The sequence below is a fragment of the Epinephelus fuscoguttatus genome, linkage group LG9, assembly GCF_011397635.1.
Source record: "Epinephelus fuscoguttatus linkage group LG9, E.fuscoguttatus.final_Chr_v1".
Taxonomy (NCBI): domain Eukaryota; kingdom Metazoa; phylum Chordata; class Actinopteri; order Perciformes; family Serranidae; genus Epinephelus; species Epinephelus fuscoguttatus.
The window spans coordinates 29650005-29668487 of NC_064760.1; the positions used below are offsets into that span (position 1 = coordinate 29650005).

The 18483-nt window shown below is 43.4% G+C and overlaps 1 protein-coding gene across 2 annotated transcripts in view; it reads right to left on the reverse strand.

The window, feature by feature from the left end:
- Window positions 1–1772: 1772 nt before the first annotated feature.
- The window catches only part of n4bp3 (NEDD4 binding protein 3), a 33579-nt gene continuing 16868 nt past the window's right edge, over window positions 1773–18483 (reverse strand). For both annotated transcript variants that reach the window (XM_049586655.1, XM_049586656.1), the window contains exons 2-10: window positions 8433–8704; window positions 8125–8296; window positions 6718–6927; window positions 6353–6474; window positions 6017–6212; window positions 5833–5925; window positions 5490–5741; window positions 5039–5297; window positions 1773–4523 (exon numbers count right to left, since the gene is read on the reverse strand). In XM_049586655.1, coding sequence (XP_049442612.1) covers window positions 4096–4523; window positions 5039–5297; window positions 5490–5741; window positions 5833–5925; window positions 6017–6212; window positions 6353–6474; window positions 6718–6927; window positions 8125–8296; window positions 8433–8671 — 1971 coding nt within the window. In that variant the 5' untranslated portion in view covers window positions 8672–8704 and the 3' untranslated portion in view covers window positions 1773–4095. The remainder of the gene's footprint in view (window positions 4524–5038; window positions 5298–5489; window positions 5742–5832; window positions 5926–6016; window positions 6213–6352; window positions 6475–6717; window positions 6928–8124; window positions 8297–8432; window positions 8705–18483) is intronic.

Here is an 18483-nt window from a genome sequence, read left to right on the forward strand (position 1 = left end):
CCATCGTGTAGGTATGTGTAGAGGATATACTGGCGAAATGGAGTATAACAAGTACGTTTTTGTTATTAGATAATCACCTGAAAATAAGAATCATTGTGTTTTCAGTAACTTAGAATGAGCCGTTTATATCTACAATAGGGAGCATGTTCTCATCTATGGAGATTGCCCAGACGAAGCCCAGAATGGACAAATGAAACACTGGCTCTAAATAGGGACATTCACGTTTTCACGTCAGCTTCTTCAGATAACACCTCCTCCATGACGAGCAGCATCAGACAAACACTTGATTGTATTCAGTGTTTTTTACTGGTCTAAATCACCTGGTCCATTTCTTTTGGAGAGGAAGAGACCCTTGTGGATAATTCGGCTCCTGGTAAAAACCTGACTGCCAAACATTGAACACTGAAGGAATTCAAACTGGGAGAAGTTTCAGCTGGTTGGTGAGGATGTGTTATCCTCACCAGCAGCATATGCCACTAAATCCACTTAAATCTTACACAATGGACCTTTAGGTTACAATATGTGGAAGGTTATCCACAGACATGACTGTAACACTTACACACAACAAAATACGATGACTTTTCATAAACTTTCAAGGATTTTACTGAGTGTATGACTTTTCTGGGCCTTGAAAATTAAATTGTCCAGGGTTTCCATGTCTGTGGGAGCCCTGAATAACTGATTTATCTTCATGGTTTTATATCTGCTCAGCCTCCTTTCAGCACCACTTGGTGGTGCTATTGCTGTATTGAACTGGCTAAATAGCCTTGAAGTGCATTAGATCACAAGCTGGAGGTTTTAATTAAAATGAGTTTCAACAAGGAACCATTTTTCCTTTCTAAATTCTGATTTCAAATAATCATTTGAATTCATCAGACGAACAGCACTGATGGCATTCAGCACTGCAACCCTCCCACAGAGTGATAACATGAGGTAAGAATCCTTTCTCATCCCACTTCAGCAAACCACTCCTGAGCTGTGCAGTTATATTAAGCCCCAGTTTATATAATGCTTTAAATGCCAAGGTAAGGGCCTCGTGAGTCAGCCACAGCTCATAGCTATTCAGATTATGACCCTGGATAAAAAAATAAACCTGCGTTATGGACTTACATGTGCAATTTCTCTCATTTTTCACACTATTTTATAGATATTCTCTCCTTCATAACCATAAACATAACATGGATTTGAAAAAAAAAAAAATAGAGTCAAACGTTAAGCTTTCATCCTTGCCAAGACATCCTTGGCACTCTGTTCTAGTTTGCACATTTGATGGTTTCCATAGAGGTGCTTATTTTCTTGAGCAAACAGGGATCCTCCTATGTTTCCATCTCAGCCGACCCTCCAGCTCCCTGCCGTCTGTGCTGCAGGAGATGGTATGTGAGGACTGGCTGGGGTAGAGCAGGGAGGGCCTTAGGGAGAGGCTGAGATAAGGATTCAAGGCTCAACCTCTAAAAGCCACATTAGTCCCAAAAGCCTCCACCGCTCTGTTGTTCATTCTGTCATAAAGCTCCTGTCCTTGGGTTTTATTGGCACGCTCTGTGGAGATTTTAAGCCCCTTCGGAGCAGGCAGCCGTCTGAGCCCTCGGGTGAATGCCATCAGTTACGCCACTAACATTTTGACAAGTGATTTCTGGTGCGTTTAATTCAAACAATGTCGGACAGTAAGGCCTATGATAAAGCATTGTGCAGCCTTGATTTACCCCCCAAAATACCATCGGGACAAACACCATCTACAAAGCTCTTTCACCACTTCATAAATGTTTATTATGAATCCAAACGTATATATATATATATATATTGTACAGGTTTAATTCCAGTAAATAGACAAGAGTCACAGTATGTTGAAGGGTTGGTTGAGAGCTGGCTTTTGGATGTTCATATATTCATAATAAACAATACAAGAGAGCAACTTCACCTATGTCATGCATTTTATAATGGCATTGGCTGGGTATGCGCAACAAATCGCACCGGTAAGCAGGGCAGTCATGTTTAACATCTGAATGTGTCGATCGCTTTCACTGCAATCAAAACATGTGGCAGTATGCCCATTTAAGACAACAGTGTGCTTGAAATACAATGACAAAAGGCCGATCAAATCAAAATTACATTATGTACAAAATATATAGATCTCACCTGACAGGAGCTGGACACTCAATGAGATAAAGGTCCAACATTTCCAGTTTCTTAAGTATGGTACACAGTTTTCTCCATGGCAAAGACATAGCATTAGTACCTTGGCACCAGATTGGTTTAATCCCAAATACTTAACCCAGAGATGCAGCTTTCCTCACAGACCCAGGTGAACCCTGAATCCACAGACTCTTCTGCACAGACTGAACAGGTGCTGAGATGTTCCTGGGCCACACCAAATCCCTTTGAGTCCTTTGGTTACTGTCTATAAGACTAAGACTATACAGCAGTCCAAACCAGAAATTATCTATCAAATGAACATAAAATATAAACAATCAGGATATTAATTTGCTCATTTACAGGTTTATAATTGGATAGAAGTCTTAAGCAGGACAGTTCAGGTGTTTGGCTGTATTTTTACAGAGTTGTCACCACTCTTCTGCCAAAGGACAGATGAGACACAGACAGTGTCTCTGTGCAGCGACCCTCAGTATTAGTGTGTTCTGTAGGAGATTATTGGTCCAGTCTTTGCAGGATCAGGGCATTAAACAATCAACAAGGGTGCATGGGCAGAGAATGGCAAACAGACAAGAAACTATGGAAGCCCATGAGAGGCCAGGAGAAGGAAAACAGATGAAAATTATGCATGGTAAAAAATCAATATACTCTTCAAAGTCAAAAATATGAGATAATATGTCAGACTTTTGAGGTAGTACTATCCCAGTGTTGACGTAAAGTCAAGGTAAAGCAAAAATAAATGTGTTATGAGTTTACCACACAATAGAAAAGTGTGTTATTAACCACTCAGCCAAATTTGATTCTCTGCTCCAAGATGCTGGGGGCGTGTCTGCTGAAGAAACTGAAACGAAGAAGGAGTTGCTGCGAAGTGAAGAACTACTCATTAGCAGCTAACCTAGTAGCACAAAGCACACACACACACACACACACCCTGAGTCAAAGAACAAAGGCTTGGCTGCAGCGACAGACTCTTGTTAGCAGCTAACCCAGTAGCACGCAGTCTATGGTGGCACAGCACACACCCTCTGAACCAAAGAGTGAGAGAGCCTCTTGTTCAGCAGCTAATAGCAGCTAACGTTAGCACAAAGCACACACCCACAGCAGAGCAGTAACTGCTGGGTAGCCGATTCGGGCTGAAAGACTTAAGGGTATGTTAGTGATGGCTAATTTGCCTGTGTTTATATGATTGTGGCATTTAACAAAGATTAGACTGAGAGAGCTAAATGAGCTTGGTACTCACTGGTACCTGAATGAAATGATAATAATGCCGTGAGAAGGAGTGAGCCAAAAATACCACCAAAACCAACTGTTGCAGAGGACCTCTACAAGTGCTGAACAACAAAAGCTGTTTCAAGCTGGGCAAAGCAACACTTTAGAGGACACACAGCCTTATTAAATAACACCAGCGATTGACCGACCAATGAGAATTTGGTTGGACAAGAGCATATGGACCAACCAATCAACTGACCAACCAGAAGTTGACAACCCTAACAGGAGCATCAAATGGCTTTACCACAGCCACCACACTGGGGAAAGAAGAAGCTTTTTGCTGAGAGATGTGGAAAAATGTGAGAAATCTCTTTGTAAAAGCTGAAAAACGGTCTTACGGATAGTGTGAGCTTTAGTGAGTCAACATGCTGACTTAGTATCTGATCATATTTACATGGCAGATCAAAAGAGTTGAGGATCACATCATTTAAAATGTGTTAAATAAAGCATTTTGACAAAGTGAATTAAAAATGTGATAGTTTACTCATAATTAATAACCTGGTAAGTACTGAAAATGTCTAAAATTTTACCTTAGTGAGTTAAAAACTCTTCCTTATCTCATAACTTTGACTTGTTAAGTCTATTTTTACCCTTCTTCTGGCGGACACGGGCCTCCATAGCAAGCACACTTCAGGGAGATAACAGTTTGCATTGCAAATACCAGTCAGACCGTCACATTCAAATTTCAGATGATTCAATTCTCTCTATCCACGGCAAACCAGAAGAAGGTCTGTCCTCTTGTTTTTCACCCCCTCTCTCACTCCTCAGCTCTGGCACTTCTCTTTCCAATGTCCCATCTCTGCTCCCTCCTCCCCCTCCCCCTCCTCCTCCTCCTCCTCCTCCTCCACCTCCTCCTGCTCCTGCTCCTGCTCCTCCTCGCTCTCTGTTTAGCCGCAGCAGGTACAGTTCCCTCTCCAGTGCCTCATTGCGGTGGTACATCTCTAAGTAGCTGGCCTGCAGCTCCTTCTGGTAGCGGATGACCTTGTCCTTTTCTGTCTGCCATGTCTTCCTCTCCTCCTCGAAAGCCATGGCCTGGGCCTCGCTCTGGCGTCGCTCCAGCAGGAGCTCTGCGCGCAGACGCTCCTCCGTAGGGCCCCCGCATCCTCCTGCAAGCAAAAGGTCCACATGGCTTCAACTACAGGCCGGCACAGCCGTAGGGGGAATATAATGGAAGACAGTGATTGCTTTTAAATGTGCAGAGAACTCTGCTCTTGACCTGGTTAGTCAAATAACCTGATTTTGGGTCCAGGCATGTAAACATCCTAGCTCAAAATAACCCAGACAAGCTCCAGCTGTGTTGATAAGAAACCCAGTTTGGATGCCTCGCTTGCTGTGATATTAAGCAGACATCTGTGGCATATAATTATCTTGCTCCTTTTACTTTCCCCCCAAAGAATTTCCATGCATGTCAGCTTGGCATGTGCAGGCGTAGGTTTATGTAAAAAACTCTAAGACTTGCGTTTGGTGAAGTGCTGTATCAACAAATGAACATTAAATTTGATCTGTACTTGTGGCGCCTCAGCATGACTACGTGTATTCTTTTTTTATCATCAAAGTACATAGTTAAACAATGCCAGTGATGATATTTATACACAAGTAAGAGACAGACACATAAATCTACCTGTTGCCCCAGCTGAAGGACTCTCTTCACCTCCTTTTCCGTCCTCATGTGCAGTCTGAGAGGGGCATCTGCGACGCTGTGTCCCCTGCAGGACTAGCTTCAGTGCGTCTATCTGGCCCTCCCTGTTGCGCAGATCTGTGCGGGTCTCCCTGAGCTGCGTCTTCAGCTGGAAGATCTCACTCAGCTTCTGGGTCACCTCCGCCTGGGAGTCCCTCAGCTGCTGCTTCAACAGGGAGATCTCTCCTGACTTCTGGCAAACCTGAGAGGTAGAGTCAGGGGAAGATCAGGGATAATGGCAGGAGAAACATAAATTTTTATTGACTCTTCTGGCATGGTTGTGATCTTTTTATCTGGGCAAACAAGGAGGTAATTGCATTATCTTCACTGTCCCCTGTAATTACTACTTTTTAAGTGCCTCTCCCTGCTGTAAAGTTTCCTTCCAAGGCCATACCTCCCACTGTGTCTCCTCCAGAGTCGGACTGGTTCGCTTTGTTATGGCTCCAGCCTCTTGGCTCCTTTCCTTATTCAGGTTGTCGAGCTCCTCTTGCAGTCTGTTCTTCTCCTGCTGGGCCTTGAACAGCTGCAACTGCAGGCTGCGCTGGGAACGCTGGGCATGCTGGGAAACCTGACGCAGCTTGGCGGCATACAGACGTTTCAGCTCCTCCACCTCCTTCTCCCACAGACGCTGTTTCCCTTCAAACACCTGCATGAAGGCAAGCAGATGGGGGTCAAACTTCAAAAGAGAGGCAGATGGATGTAAAGATTTATGATGAAGAACAGACAATGAGATTCACCTGAGCGATGGCGCCCTCACTTTCATCCAGGTTTCTCCTCATCTGTTTCAGCTCGTGCTCTTTCTCCACCAGTCGCTCCTCGAGATCCCGGACCTGGAAAAGAAAACATGAAGGACATACTAGTCTGTGAATCATTCTGACCTGCTCATCCCTCCATTCATCTATGCATCTGCGCAGTACTCACCACTTCCTCAACAGACAGGGAGAGTGTCCATTCATAAGGAGGTGGAGCCTCCCCTCCATATGGAGCCAAACGGCTCAGGGTTGCCATGCTCCGACACGCCATTTCCCCAATGGCAACACCGCCTGGCCCTGCAGCCTTCTGGCCCAGAGAGGTGCGTTCTAGGGAGCCAATGGTGTTGATGTGGCCCATAGATGCACTAAAAAGAGAAATCCCAAAGGCCATTAAAATCTCTTCCATTATCACCACCCACACAGTCATTAAGTATAAAAAAAATCAATTATAGCAACACTTCTCTTGAATATAAAGTAGAGCTAAGACAATAATGCCGCGGCAGACCTGATGTGAGACAGGTGTGGGCGGAAGGGAGGCCGGTATGGCGGCAGGCTGCTCATGGAGTTATGGCCTGAGTCTGACAGGTTATCATCCTCCTGGCTCATCCCACGCACCGAAGAGAGGGCCTACAGTCATAATTATGCAGTTATTCATCACTGTTATATTAATAGGTGGAGAAAAGATTTAATTTAATCCCAAATAATGAGTGAACACAATGACAAATCATGAGAAGTTGTTTTGCTCATGTAATCAATACACAAAGACTGGATCCTGGATCTAAAACCTAATGTACCTGTTCTCTGGCTCATAGCTCAAATTTGACTGAAGTCTATGAAAAGATTTTAAGTGATAACCGTATGTTAAGATACCTTGTTTCCACTGGCTGTTGGTCCTCCATGACGTGAGGGTGACGAAGACGAAGACGACGTGGAGACAGCTTTAGGGACATGGGCGTAGGCTCTGTGGAGCCCGTTAGAGAGGCCGTGGTCCACGTCCTCCGACTTGGATGATGGATAGAGGTTTTGCATGGAGCTGAAATTTTTGGGGGTGACAGGCTTGAAGGCAGACCTTAAACGAGCCTGGAGAAAAAGAGCCAAATTCAGGGCACTTTTAGAGGATGCAAAGATAGTAGGAACTTTAGCTACAGGGGAGAGAGAGACCTTACTCACAGCAAACAGGGGCTGGGCAACAGAACAATAAATCACAATGTTTCTATTAAATCGATGCTGTCCCGCCCTGTGTGTTCTTAGAGTTGATCAATTCAAGCAAAAAAAAAAAGGTGAGATTTGATTGCTGCAATAAATTCAGCAACACAGCAAGTGGCAGATTCTCAATCTATGCTGGTGAACCAGAGGCTGATTTATGCCAGTAACAGGCTATGGGGGTGCTATGTTGCACCGTGCTGCCTGAGATGTATAAATGTGATACTGATCAATTTAGCACAGCCCCAGCAGCCAGTCACTGGCTGTATATCATTTATAAGAAGAACACAATGGGAAGTCATTCGGCTGCATCTGTGCCTGAATCTGTAAATAAGACTCGGTCCTCCACATACTGCTTTAGAGGACACTTTACGACCTTTAAGATTTCCCTGATTCTTTAAATTATGTATTTTGCTCTTATATCAAGATTTTAATAATGTAATGCACATTCTTTCAGGGCCTGAATTTCAGAGCAGGATTGTGAGTATTGTGCATAATTTCATCAATTCCCACAAATCAAGCACTTCTAACGTGCAACATTTCTGCACACATTTATGACAGTGTCTAATAAATTTCATCCAATGTCACTGGAACCGGTGCAGAATGTGGGTGGAGTGGACAGCACACAAAGTTTTGAGCCTCTTCTGCTATTGCAGCATCTCTCACGACAGAAAGGTTTCAATGATGTGAAGCTGAAAGCATGCAAGCAAAATGGACCACTGGCGTCTGGTGGCACCTGAAAGGGCTAGCGCAAACAGCAGTTCCAATAACCTCAACGTTAACAGCAATAATGTTCACGTAACAGTAGCGTTGCTAAGGCAAGCAGCTGTCCAAAGACACATTTCATAGTAACTGGCTCAGAATATATCCATGGCTCGAACTTAACAACATTGAAATGAGCTGCTTGATTTGTAAAATCTATGGTGCTGCGCCTTTTTACAGCCGAGTCAACTTTAAGATGTCACTCACTCATACAGCAAGGAAACACCATACACCTCCACCAAAGGTATAAATCAACTATAAATAGACCTTATGTGATTGACCCTTTGCAGTGTTTTAAACAACAATATTCACCTTTTCATACTTGCCCCCACTTGGCAGTGAGTTCTTTGTCAAATCTACTTCGGTGCCGTCTTTATGGTAGACCTTGGCGTATAAGTTGTCCTCCTCACGGCCACTGGCAGGGCTGAGGCAAGGGATAACGTCCTTCTTACCCTCACTGCTTGCACTTGCTTTAGGCTCTTTTCTGTTTGGAAGCACAATGGGTCAACTGCGATCAAGTCCTGTCACGTTTTATAGTTCCTCGCAGAGTTCTTCGCCTTCAAAGTTGCACAATGTAAAATGTTCTTTGAAAGCATGTGCGTCTTTATGGCAGCACTCACCTGGTGATGTTGAGGTAGTTGAGTAGCTCTCTTTGGGTGAAGCCTTTCTTCAGGAGGCCGTTGGTCTGTTTGGGTCTCACCTGGGGCACTGCACGGCTGCCTTTAGTCGGTGACACATCTGGCCTCTCCACCAGACTACCTACACTTCCCATGCCGCAACGGGACGAGAGGGGCAACGGGTTACGGAAGTTTTTGTTGGGGCCACGGGTCAGAGGAAGAGTCTGGACTGAGGTTGCCATTGGTTACAGGACTCGATGGGGAGATGAGGTGCTCTGTAAAAAAAGAGGAAAGGAGAAGAGGTTAGACCTGTTTATAGTAAATAATGAGCGAATGACCAAGATGGCCATGCTGTAGATGGTAACATATCATCAGGCTTCTTGTTGTGATGTTCCCTGCTTCTTGGTAAACTGCACTCAAAGAACTTCAGTTTACTTCTCATTAAAGGCACAGGAACCAGGAAATACACACATTTGAAAGGCTGTAACCAGAGAATGTTGGCAGTCGTTCTTTAAAAATGCCTCGAAATGATATATTTTTAATCAAAACAGTTGTTTATTAATTTTCAGTGGATCAACTGATCGATTTATCAACTAACGGCTGCAGTTTGAAGGCTTTAAACCCAATTAATTACAATAGGACTTAAGAGTCTACAACCATGCCAGCAGCTCAGTGAGGATGTACTTGGTCACAGTGGGGCTTCGAGTGAAATGCTAACATCAGCATGATAGCATGCAGACTTTTAGCTATAGACTATAAAAGAAGTGGAAGTAGCCACTGTGATGTCACCTAACGGTTTGCGGACTTCCATTCTGAAGCCTCGAGTCTGGCATTTTGGCCATCGCCATTGTGGCTTTTGAAGTGATCATTGGATCACTGAAGTAATTAGATTCCTATTTGGATGGGAGGGTAGAGGTGTGAAGGAGCGAGGGGTGGATCTGACAGAGAGGGCAACACCATGGAAGCAACTTGTCATTCACAAGGTAATCACGCCCAAAATCATGCCCTGCTTTATTGTCTATTTTACTCTAAATGTGCCCATGATTTACAAAATGAACATCATGCTGTATTGAAGAAAACTTGAAACTAGCGAGACCATAAACTCACTGTGAAAATGGTTACTGAGGTAACAAATCAAGTGACAAGTAAGGCCATTTTCTCATAGACTTCCATAATATCAGTCTTATTTTTGCAACCAATGGCGTCACCCCCTGCTGGCCATTAGAAAGAATGCAAGCTCAAGACACCTCTGCATTGGCTTCACTTTTCAGACCTAGAGGCTACCTTTGATACAGTCTGTGCTTTTAGCAGATGAAATGTTTACTATGGTTATGATGTTATTTCAGAGTGTTAGCCCACATTTACATTGCAGCATTTGCTAATTGGGACTAGACACAGAGTAAAAACCAAAAGCATTAGGGTTCATCATCTGTCTACCATAAATTTCTGTACCAATCCACCCACTGGTTGGAAAGAAACTTCAGTAAAAACATAAAATTCCAACCTCATGGAGGCACTAGATGAAAAGTCAGGCGATCATTAAAATCAGTAACTTTGGGGACCATGAATGTTTGTGTAAAGTTCATGACAATCCATCCAGCTGTTGAGTGTCAGTCTAGACCAAAGTGATGGACCGACTGATATTGCCATCGCTAAAGCCATGCTGCTGGACTAAAAAAGTGAAGCATTGTGTCTTTCTTTCTTTACTGAAATAAACTCCATCTCTTGCCCCTTTACTACCCTGGGTGGATGCTGATCTCTAGAGGAAAAGCATGAGCTGACAGACGTTTCATCAGCTGTGTTTCTCTGTACAGACAGCTGTCTCCGAGCACAGCTACAACAACTCAGCCTTCCCACACACAAGCTGACCTCTATGAAAACCCTATTATAGGAGAACAATGAATGTAAAATAATGTCTTCACAAAGAGGACAAATCCCAAACCAATTTGAAAATGTCTCTTTCATAATTCAGTTGTTACAGCATCAGTCCTGCCTCTCAGAAGCTCATGTTATCCTTTTCCCAGCAGGCAAATGAAAAGGCTACAGCATCACGGGGATCTGTAATGGGTTATGTTGTTTTTTATGGTAGCATATGTCACATCACAATCCTGCTACGTAACTCTGATCTAACTAGGTTACTACAGCAGGGCTCAATTCTTTAAAAAAAAAAAGTGAAAAATAAATCAGACAGAAGTGCCCTGGTAACAACACACATTATGGAAAAATCAATGGAGTGCCAGCTTATTTTGTTTGCAAATTTCCTGCCTCTCATGAAAAGTATGTGTAACCAAATGTACCAATCACACAGCGTGCCTTCATAAGTCTGGCATGGCCTGAATACATTTCGAACGGATATGATGGCTGTCTGTGTGAGATTAAGTTTCCTGTCTGTCACTTCAAGCTACATTTTGTCGAAGAACGAAACAAGACAATGAAAAACATTTTCTCCTGACTTTGACAAAACTAAACCAGTTGCCAAGTTACCCTAACACCTACCTAAGAGCCACTATTGTTTTGTCAATTTGAGTTCGAGCCTCTTCAGCTCCATGCAGCAAATCTTCTCTCAACATTGTCTGTCAAATCACCCACATATCCCCTCCCTTCCTTCTTTTCAGACAACCTCATTAAGGCTCACTATTGATTTCACCCTTCTGACCCTCTCTTCCCGTGCATAAACACCCCCAGCAGCCATAAAACATTCTCGAGACCATAAAACACAAGCACGCCGCAGTCTCTGGCTATAAACAGGACTCGAGGGAGGCAAATTCTCCTTTTGTGCTCAGCCACAAGGGTACACAGGTAGAGTTTAAAGGGCCATACCACACATTTTGCTTGTTTTACCCCCTTAAAAAACAATCTTGAATACCTAACAATACTGCTAACCATTTTGTCAAACCACTCAACAAATTTTAAGATTAATTTCTAAACCTGCAGCTATGGGGTTGTATTAATTTCATTCTATTATTGAAATAAAACAGAGAGACTCCATCATAAAGAACATGTCCCTATCAAAGATATGTTATTGTTCTGTGGTAAACCATTTTCCTCCTTCATGCAGTCAAGGACATCTGATATTTGAGACATGGTTGCCAAAAGCACTCTGCTGTAAAGGTATGTTGTCACAGGATCCAACCTGAAAGATCACTAATAAGAGAGTCAAATTTTTTCTTGCATTAAAAAGCGTGCTGTTTGACAGGTGACTCTAAGCCGCAGGTATTATTGCGTTAAACGCACCAACAAGATGAGTTTTGAGATCTGTTCCTGCTGACTCTTGCATAACTACAAAACAACAGGAGAAAAAGGTCAGTGGGATGGATTGATTTCATTCTCAAGCAAAATTCAAGTTGCTGCAAGTTGTTTTCCTTATTATTGAACCAAATGCATAAGAGTTAGGAAATCAAGCTTTGGAAACTTCTTTTCAAGAAATGGTACAGTACGTATATGATTTGTTGGATGACATATGTAACCCAACCCCTCCACCCCAGTATAATCTCTTCAAACAGACGCATATGACTGAAGAATCTGTAGGCACTGACCAATTGACCAATCACAATCAAGTGGGCTTTGGCCAAGCAGTCCGAGCGGAGAGCAAAAGAGGTGGAACGCACTGGCCAAGATGCAACCTCAGAACCCACTGGCTATGATCGGATGATGAATTTGCTTTCATATGCAAATATCTGTTTATAGAGCCTCATTAGTCTTGACATGTGTATATAGCGCCTCAAGTTTGCTAATCAGACTGTAAACCATGACCAGCACATGGAAGAGGAAGTCTTGGCACGGATATCCGTTATCCAGATATCCGCTGGCTACATGGTAACCCTTGAAATATTGGCTGTTGCCCCCAGAGGCTAGATTGTTGTCAGACTGATAGCAGATGGGTTCTGAGAATACCTCCAATGTAGTAATCTCTATAAACAGATGTCTGGACGTACGCAGAATCTGAAGGCAAAAGTACAAATTTTTATTCTCTGAGGCGTTCTGGTTTCCGCAGTAGTATTGTCTAGGTAATATTGACCAATCATGTTTGAGCTAGCTTTGCTTGCCTGTAGGTAAACAGTCAGTACCTGCAGTCCCAGAACCCATCAGCTGTTGTCTCACAACGATTTAGCTTTTTATAATTTATCTGCATTCATATGCAGATATGTGTTTATAGAGATTACCCAAAATGTTGTCTGGAACTATCTCAAGTTGCAAATCACACTGTAAACAATGAGCAGCGCATAAAAGAGGAAGTCTTGGCCGGGATATCTGCTGGCTACACCGAATATCAGGAAATATTGGCCATTGCCCCGGAGGCTAAATCGTCATCAGACTGAGGGCTGATGGGTTCAGAGATTGCCCCCAGTATGGTGGTTGCTCTAGAGTATTTTGGCAGGAGCACTGCTACTTGAGGGATCAAACCTTGGCTCCTCCCGATTGATGACTGGGCCATACTGCTGCCTGACTGGCAGTCCTCAGTCATGACACACACACTACCTTAAAGCAATCTCTCATTCTCTCTGTCACATAGAAATGTGCCATGGCTGAGCGCAGACACCCCCAGTGACACTCTGGGATCTCCTCTTGCCTCTAATACAAGCCACATTTATCAAGTGCTTTGCACTGCTGGCCTCGACAGTTATAACAATTATGCAAATGGTTAAAATAGGCAGTGAGAGCTGTGCAACAGAAGCTCCAGCCCACTCCACTCAGGGCTCTCAGCCAGTCCGAGATCAAAGCTGCCAAAGCTGCTCATGTTTATATTCATGAGGTATGATTTCTCCCAATGTAAAACTTTCCACTAAAGCATCCGGCTCCTAATAAGCCAGTATAATACAGAGCTGAGGAAAGAGACCTGATAATCAATGATGATGAATATAATCAACTATAATGTGACAACCTGGAACTTCTCTGGTGCCGTCCAACCAGGAAGTCTGTGCCATGGGTCCGAGTAAGACATGATGGATATGAGTCAGTGCAGGTCATGCTGAGTGTGTATGTGTCTGACACCATATGAATAAATCATGAGTGTGCTAAACCTAATGGCCACTGGCCAAGGTCTGACACAGTATTTTTAGTCATGGTATTTTACTCTGTTTGTGTCTTGTATCTGCCAGAGACACGAGAGGCCAATCGATGCTTGACGGGAAGCCGGGGCCGAGGTGAGGGTGGGTGAGGCAAAGCAATTCTTTTGGGTAGATTGGAGGGTAGAAATCCTTTTAGGCAGCAACCACAAATCTTGCAGGACTGAAGAAATCTTGCATCCAGTTGTTTTCCATAATTGCCTTCTAGTTTATGGGCCTGAGTAAACCAGGAGACACAGCAAGATTTACAACCTAGCCCTGACTAACCATGGGGCCCTGAAACATAACACACAACCTTAAATCTCACACACACACACACACACACGGATCAAAGCAGTGCTTCCTTCCAGCCTTGAACACTCATGGTCTAATTGAAAAGTGCTCTGTTCTTGATTTACGGTTCTTTCAAAGCAGTGATGAGCTTGTTCAAAACCTGCTAACTTTGATCAAACGCAAAAATGTTTAACATCAGTGAATCACAGAGCTGCACAGGTAACAGATGAGCCTCTGATGCTGTACACTTTCCCTGCATCTGCTGCACATGTTGCTGGTCACCTCTTTCAGTGAAAGGTTTTGGCTCGAGTTTTCTCAGGGTGATATCCTAACTCATCCAGAAAACCATACAACTGCCACTTTACTCCAATCACAAAGAAAACAAAACATGCAGCCTTCAAGAGGAGGGTTTCAAGGACGCTCTCTCTCCTCAATTATTGTAATCAGGTGTCCTGCAGGGAAGACAAAGCTTTCAATGAAATGCTTGAGCGTGAAGAGGGGACATTTCAAACCCCTCAGAGACACAAAGGTCAGCACTGGGACTGAGACAGAGGAGAGAAGGACGGGGAAGCCAAATTCCAAAGATGCTTTACAGAACGCAAGCTCAGGCTCGTCAGCTTTTTTGATGCACAAAACGCCTCACTCCCACGGACGCTCACTCACACTTGTGTGCGTGCGGGTCACTCAACACAGTGCCGGAAAAAAAGCTCACGCACAGCTCGCAGCTCCAGATCCTCTGCCCTCTTCCCTCAGTGCTCTCTCTCCCCTGATCCATGATCAAAGTTTGTTTACGTTTGTGGGGTAACTTTGCAGGTTACATCTAAAACTCCCACACAGCGCACACTGTTACATTATATAAGCTCTATCAAAGCTGTGCGCACTAGTTTTCACAGCTGTTAGTTGTGTAAAACACTATAGAGCGATTACCAAATCAGCCACTGGCCTTTTTTAATCTTTTCCACAGAGAAGTGCAGTGTTATATTTAACTCCTACTCTGCCATTACAGGATGTGATGATGCAGCGTCAGAAGTTTGATGCATCATGCTAAGAAACATGTTTCCACCACATTTAACAGTCAAAACAGGCTAATTATGCACATACCTTTTAATATTTAATCAGTAGTGCTAACTGGATTTCGTTTTTAACTAGTGGAAATGACATTTAGACATGTCAAAATGTCATTTCAAGATATCTGTAAAACAATTTCAACATGTTACAAATATATTTTCAACCAGTCAAACTGATTTACAGATGTCTAATTTAATTATAGATATCAGTAATTCCTTTTTCACTAGTAAGAATAACGATCACAGATATCTACAATGGAATATTCACCTGTTGAAAAAGGATTGTAACTAGAGGTAATGTAGTTTCTAGGGCTGTACTCAACTCAGCATTTTGGCGGTCGAATCGGATTTGGCTGTTCAAAACAGACATTTGACTACTTGTTTCTTTTTTCATATAGACTATCAAGCAACACTTTATTGAAGTGCCAGATTTTTGAACAGGGTTTGGCGTCATGTTCAGGGTGACAGAGACGTTTATATAATACAGTAAACAAGCCAGGTTAGCCTTCCGAGCTAATTTGTGCTAACATTTTTTTGCCAACCCTAGATATCAAACAAAAGCCAGAGACTGTATCATATTAAGTTGCCAGGAGCTGTAAATTCCCCACTTCTGAGCAAAGGGCATTAGATAACGTTATCTTGGAGCTTGACTAGACAAAGTCTCTCTTCCCCTGTGCAGCTGCCTCCATCTCACTCAGACTCACTCTGGGTCTGGGGCTGCAGCTGCCTATCCATTGCAGGTATCTTCACCGTACAGACAGAACAACTTGAGGTAGTGTAATGATTTTACCCCGGAGAGCAGCGTGAAACTTGACTGCTCAACCTGAAGAATCTCAGTCAACTGAAGGGTCTACAAATGATAATTTGAATCTTCCACTTAAAGTGAGCAGCCCTAATAATTTCCCATTTATATTGACAATTTAGTTTCCGATATATCCGACATATCAGCAAATCATTTTGGATTAATTCATTCATTAATCTTCCTAAAAACCTCTTATCCTGTTAGGGGTCACGGGGGGCTGGAGCCTATCCCAGCTGATATTGGGTGAGAGGCGGGGTACACCCTGGACAGTTTGCCAGACTATCAGACTATCAGGGCTGACACATAGAGACAGACAACCACTCACGCTCACATTCACACCTAGGGGCAATTTAGAGTCACCAATTAACCTGCATGTCTTTGGCAGTGTTGGGGGTCGTTACTCAAAAAAGTAATGTATTACACATTACACATTACTTGGGGAAAAAGTAATCCCTTACTTTACTTGATTACTCTCTGGAGAAAGTAATTAGCTACAATACTTGTTACATTACTAGTTACTCTGTAAAATTGCCTGAAATGCATTGTCATGTGATCTGCCAGTTAACGATATAGCATTAAACCTTACATATGTGTAACGATCCTAAGGTAGGTATAGTTAACTAGATGGATATACCCAGAGTCGGCTTCACGAGGGGGCAATGCCCCTCCACTTTATTCTCTGTGCCCCCTCACTTGTATAAAAGCATGTGTTTTCTCCCCTCAGTGTAATTGTAGCGATGACTGAAATCCATTATGTTATTAGGCTGTTGCATGAGGTGTCAGGCCAGAGCTTCTTGTTCAATGCACAGCTGGTTCACAAGGTAGGCCCCTAAGCAGACTTCCCTCTTTCTCTCCTTAAGTATTTGCAGGGTTTCCGCCAGAGGAGTTGTTATGCCAGGCGGGGGGTGGTTACCGTGTGTAAAGGTGTTATGATTATATGACTTGCCCACTGCCTCACAGTCATTTAGTTCATTTTTGCATATCAGCGCCAGGTTCATCAAATAAAAAAAAAAAAAACTCGAATTTGTAAAATACTAAGCGTGTTATCAATATTTAGTAGGACAACAGAGTTGTCAGCAGAGTTGCAGCACAGAGTAGCGGAGTGAGACGTCTGTTCTCGCTCCTGCTATCTGCTGTAAACACATGAAGCTGCTCCCATGTCTCCCTGGATCTCTGTGCTTGTTCGTGGCAGAAACTCTCCCATCCTCTGGCTCGTCCCCGCATCTGTGTTCGCTGCTGACAGGTGTTGTGCGGACACAGAGGACGACCCGTTGGCAACAGCCTGAAGCCCGTTGTCACTAACTCTTAAGTAAGGGGAAGACCTAATGATGAATTTATGTAACGCAAGTAACAACTTAAGTGTTTGATTAGTAACTGTAATGTGACTGCTGCATTTAGGGACAGTAGTGCCTTACACTACTCGTTACTGAAAAATTTTTGGCGGCAACACCCAACACTGGTCTTTGGACTGTGGTAGGAAGCTGGAGTTACAGATAGCTACAATGAACACTTCCACCAGTAAAAAATGAACTGTTAATATCAATATGGAAAATTTTGACTGATGAGAAATAAGTTGTGGATATCTTTAAATAGAACTGCTGCTAGTCAAAATTACATTATGGATATGTTGGCTTGAAATTCTTACCAGTCAAAAAGCAATTGTTGATATCAATTGCAATTGCTTTTACTACTAGTGAATAAAAGTTAAAGGGCTTGTCATCCATTACCTGCCCGGTGATCTTTGGGAACTGTGGCATAATGATTTCTTATGTTGCCAAAATCAAACAACCAAACTCCTCTTTCCCCAAAGAAGCCTGTCAGTGCTTTTGTTCTTCAACATGTTGGACATAAAAACAAGGATCTCATCATTCATTCATTCTCTTCTGGAACTTCTTATCCTGTTAGGGGCTGCGGGGGGCTAGAGCCTATCTCAGCTGTCCTTGTGCGAGAGGCAGGGTACACCCTGGACAGGTCACCAGACTATCACAGGGCTAGGAGCTCAGTTACTGAAAATAATAACGATATCCTGGATGACACATTTGTACCACAGGGAGCACAAAATTAAACTGATGTAAAATCAAGTGTGACTTATATCTGATACTGTGAAGTTTCCCCTGTCTCAATCTGTCAGGGTGAGCTGTGCCCGAGGCCGACTAGGAAGGAACCATCCTACATGAGAAGGAAAGGAGCGCTCTCCTCTCTGATTGACTGTAACATGCTAGCGTGTAATGTGTGAGTGTGAGAGTGTCTGTGTCTGTGGGACATGACAGCAGAGGAGCGCTCAGCTGCAGTCTCTAATTGTTAGCAGGTTATTCATTATGGATGGGAGACAATCAGGCAGGCAGACCTCGTTCCTCTCCACAGACCCCGAGGCTTTTCAAAGGAGCCAAGATGTTCAAAAGCAAGGTCGTGAAATGTTCCGTGCGTCTGAAGGCCGCTTGTGTGTCATATAATATATCACATCTTTATAATCTGACAAGCTACACACAGACATGGAAATCTGGGCAAGCGCCTCAAGCTAAACTTTCTCGAGGCGATTCTTGTTTTCTGAATGAGAGATGCAGACAGAACTTTGCATAGAAAGGTCGACCTTCATATTTCATGACACTCAAGATGATGAGCAGTCTCTCTGTGGAGCACGGGGCATAATTCACTTGCGGTTAGACATGGCGGTGCTAAAGCTGAAGGCCCAGTGTTCAGTCTCACACTGTGTCCATTGATGAGCAACACTCCAGTCTTTACGGAGGTCAACAGGTCATATTTGGTCACGGCTGTAGATACAGGGTGCTATTGAGCGCACAGACAGTTAAGAGCAGACGTTTGATTCTACGAGTTCTGACGAGACG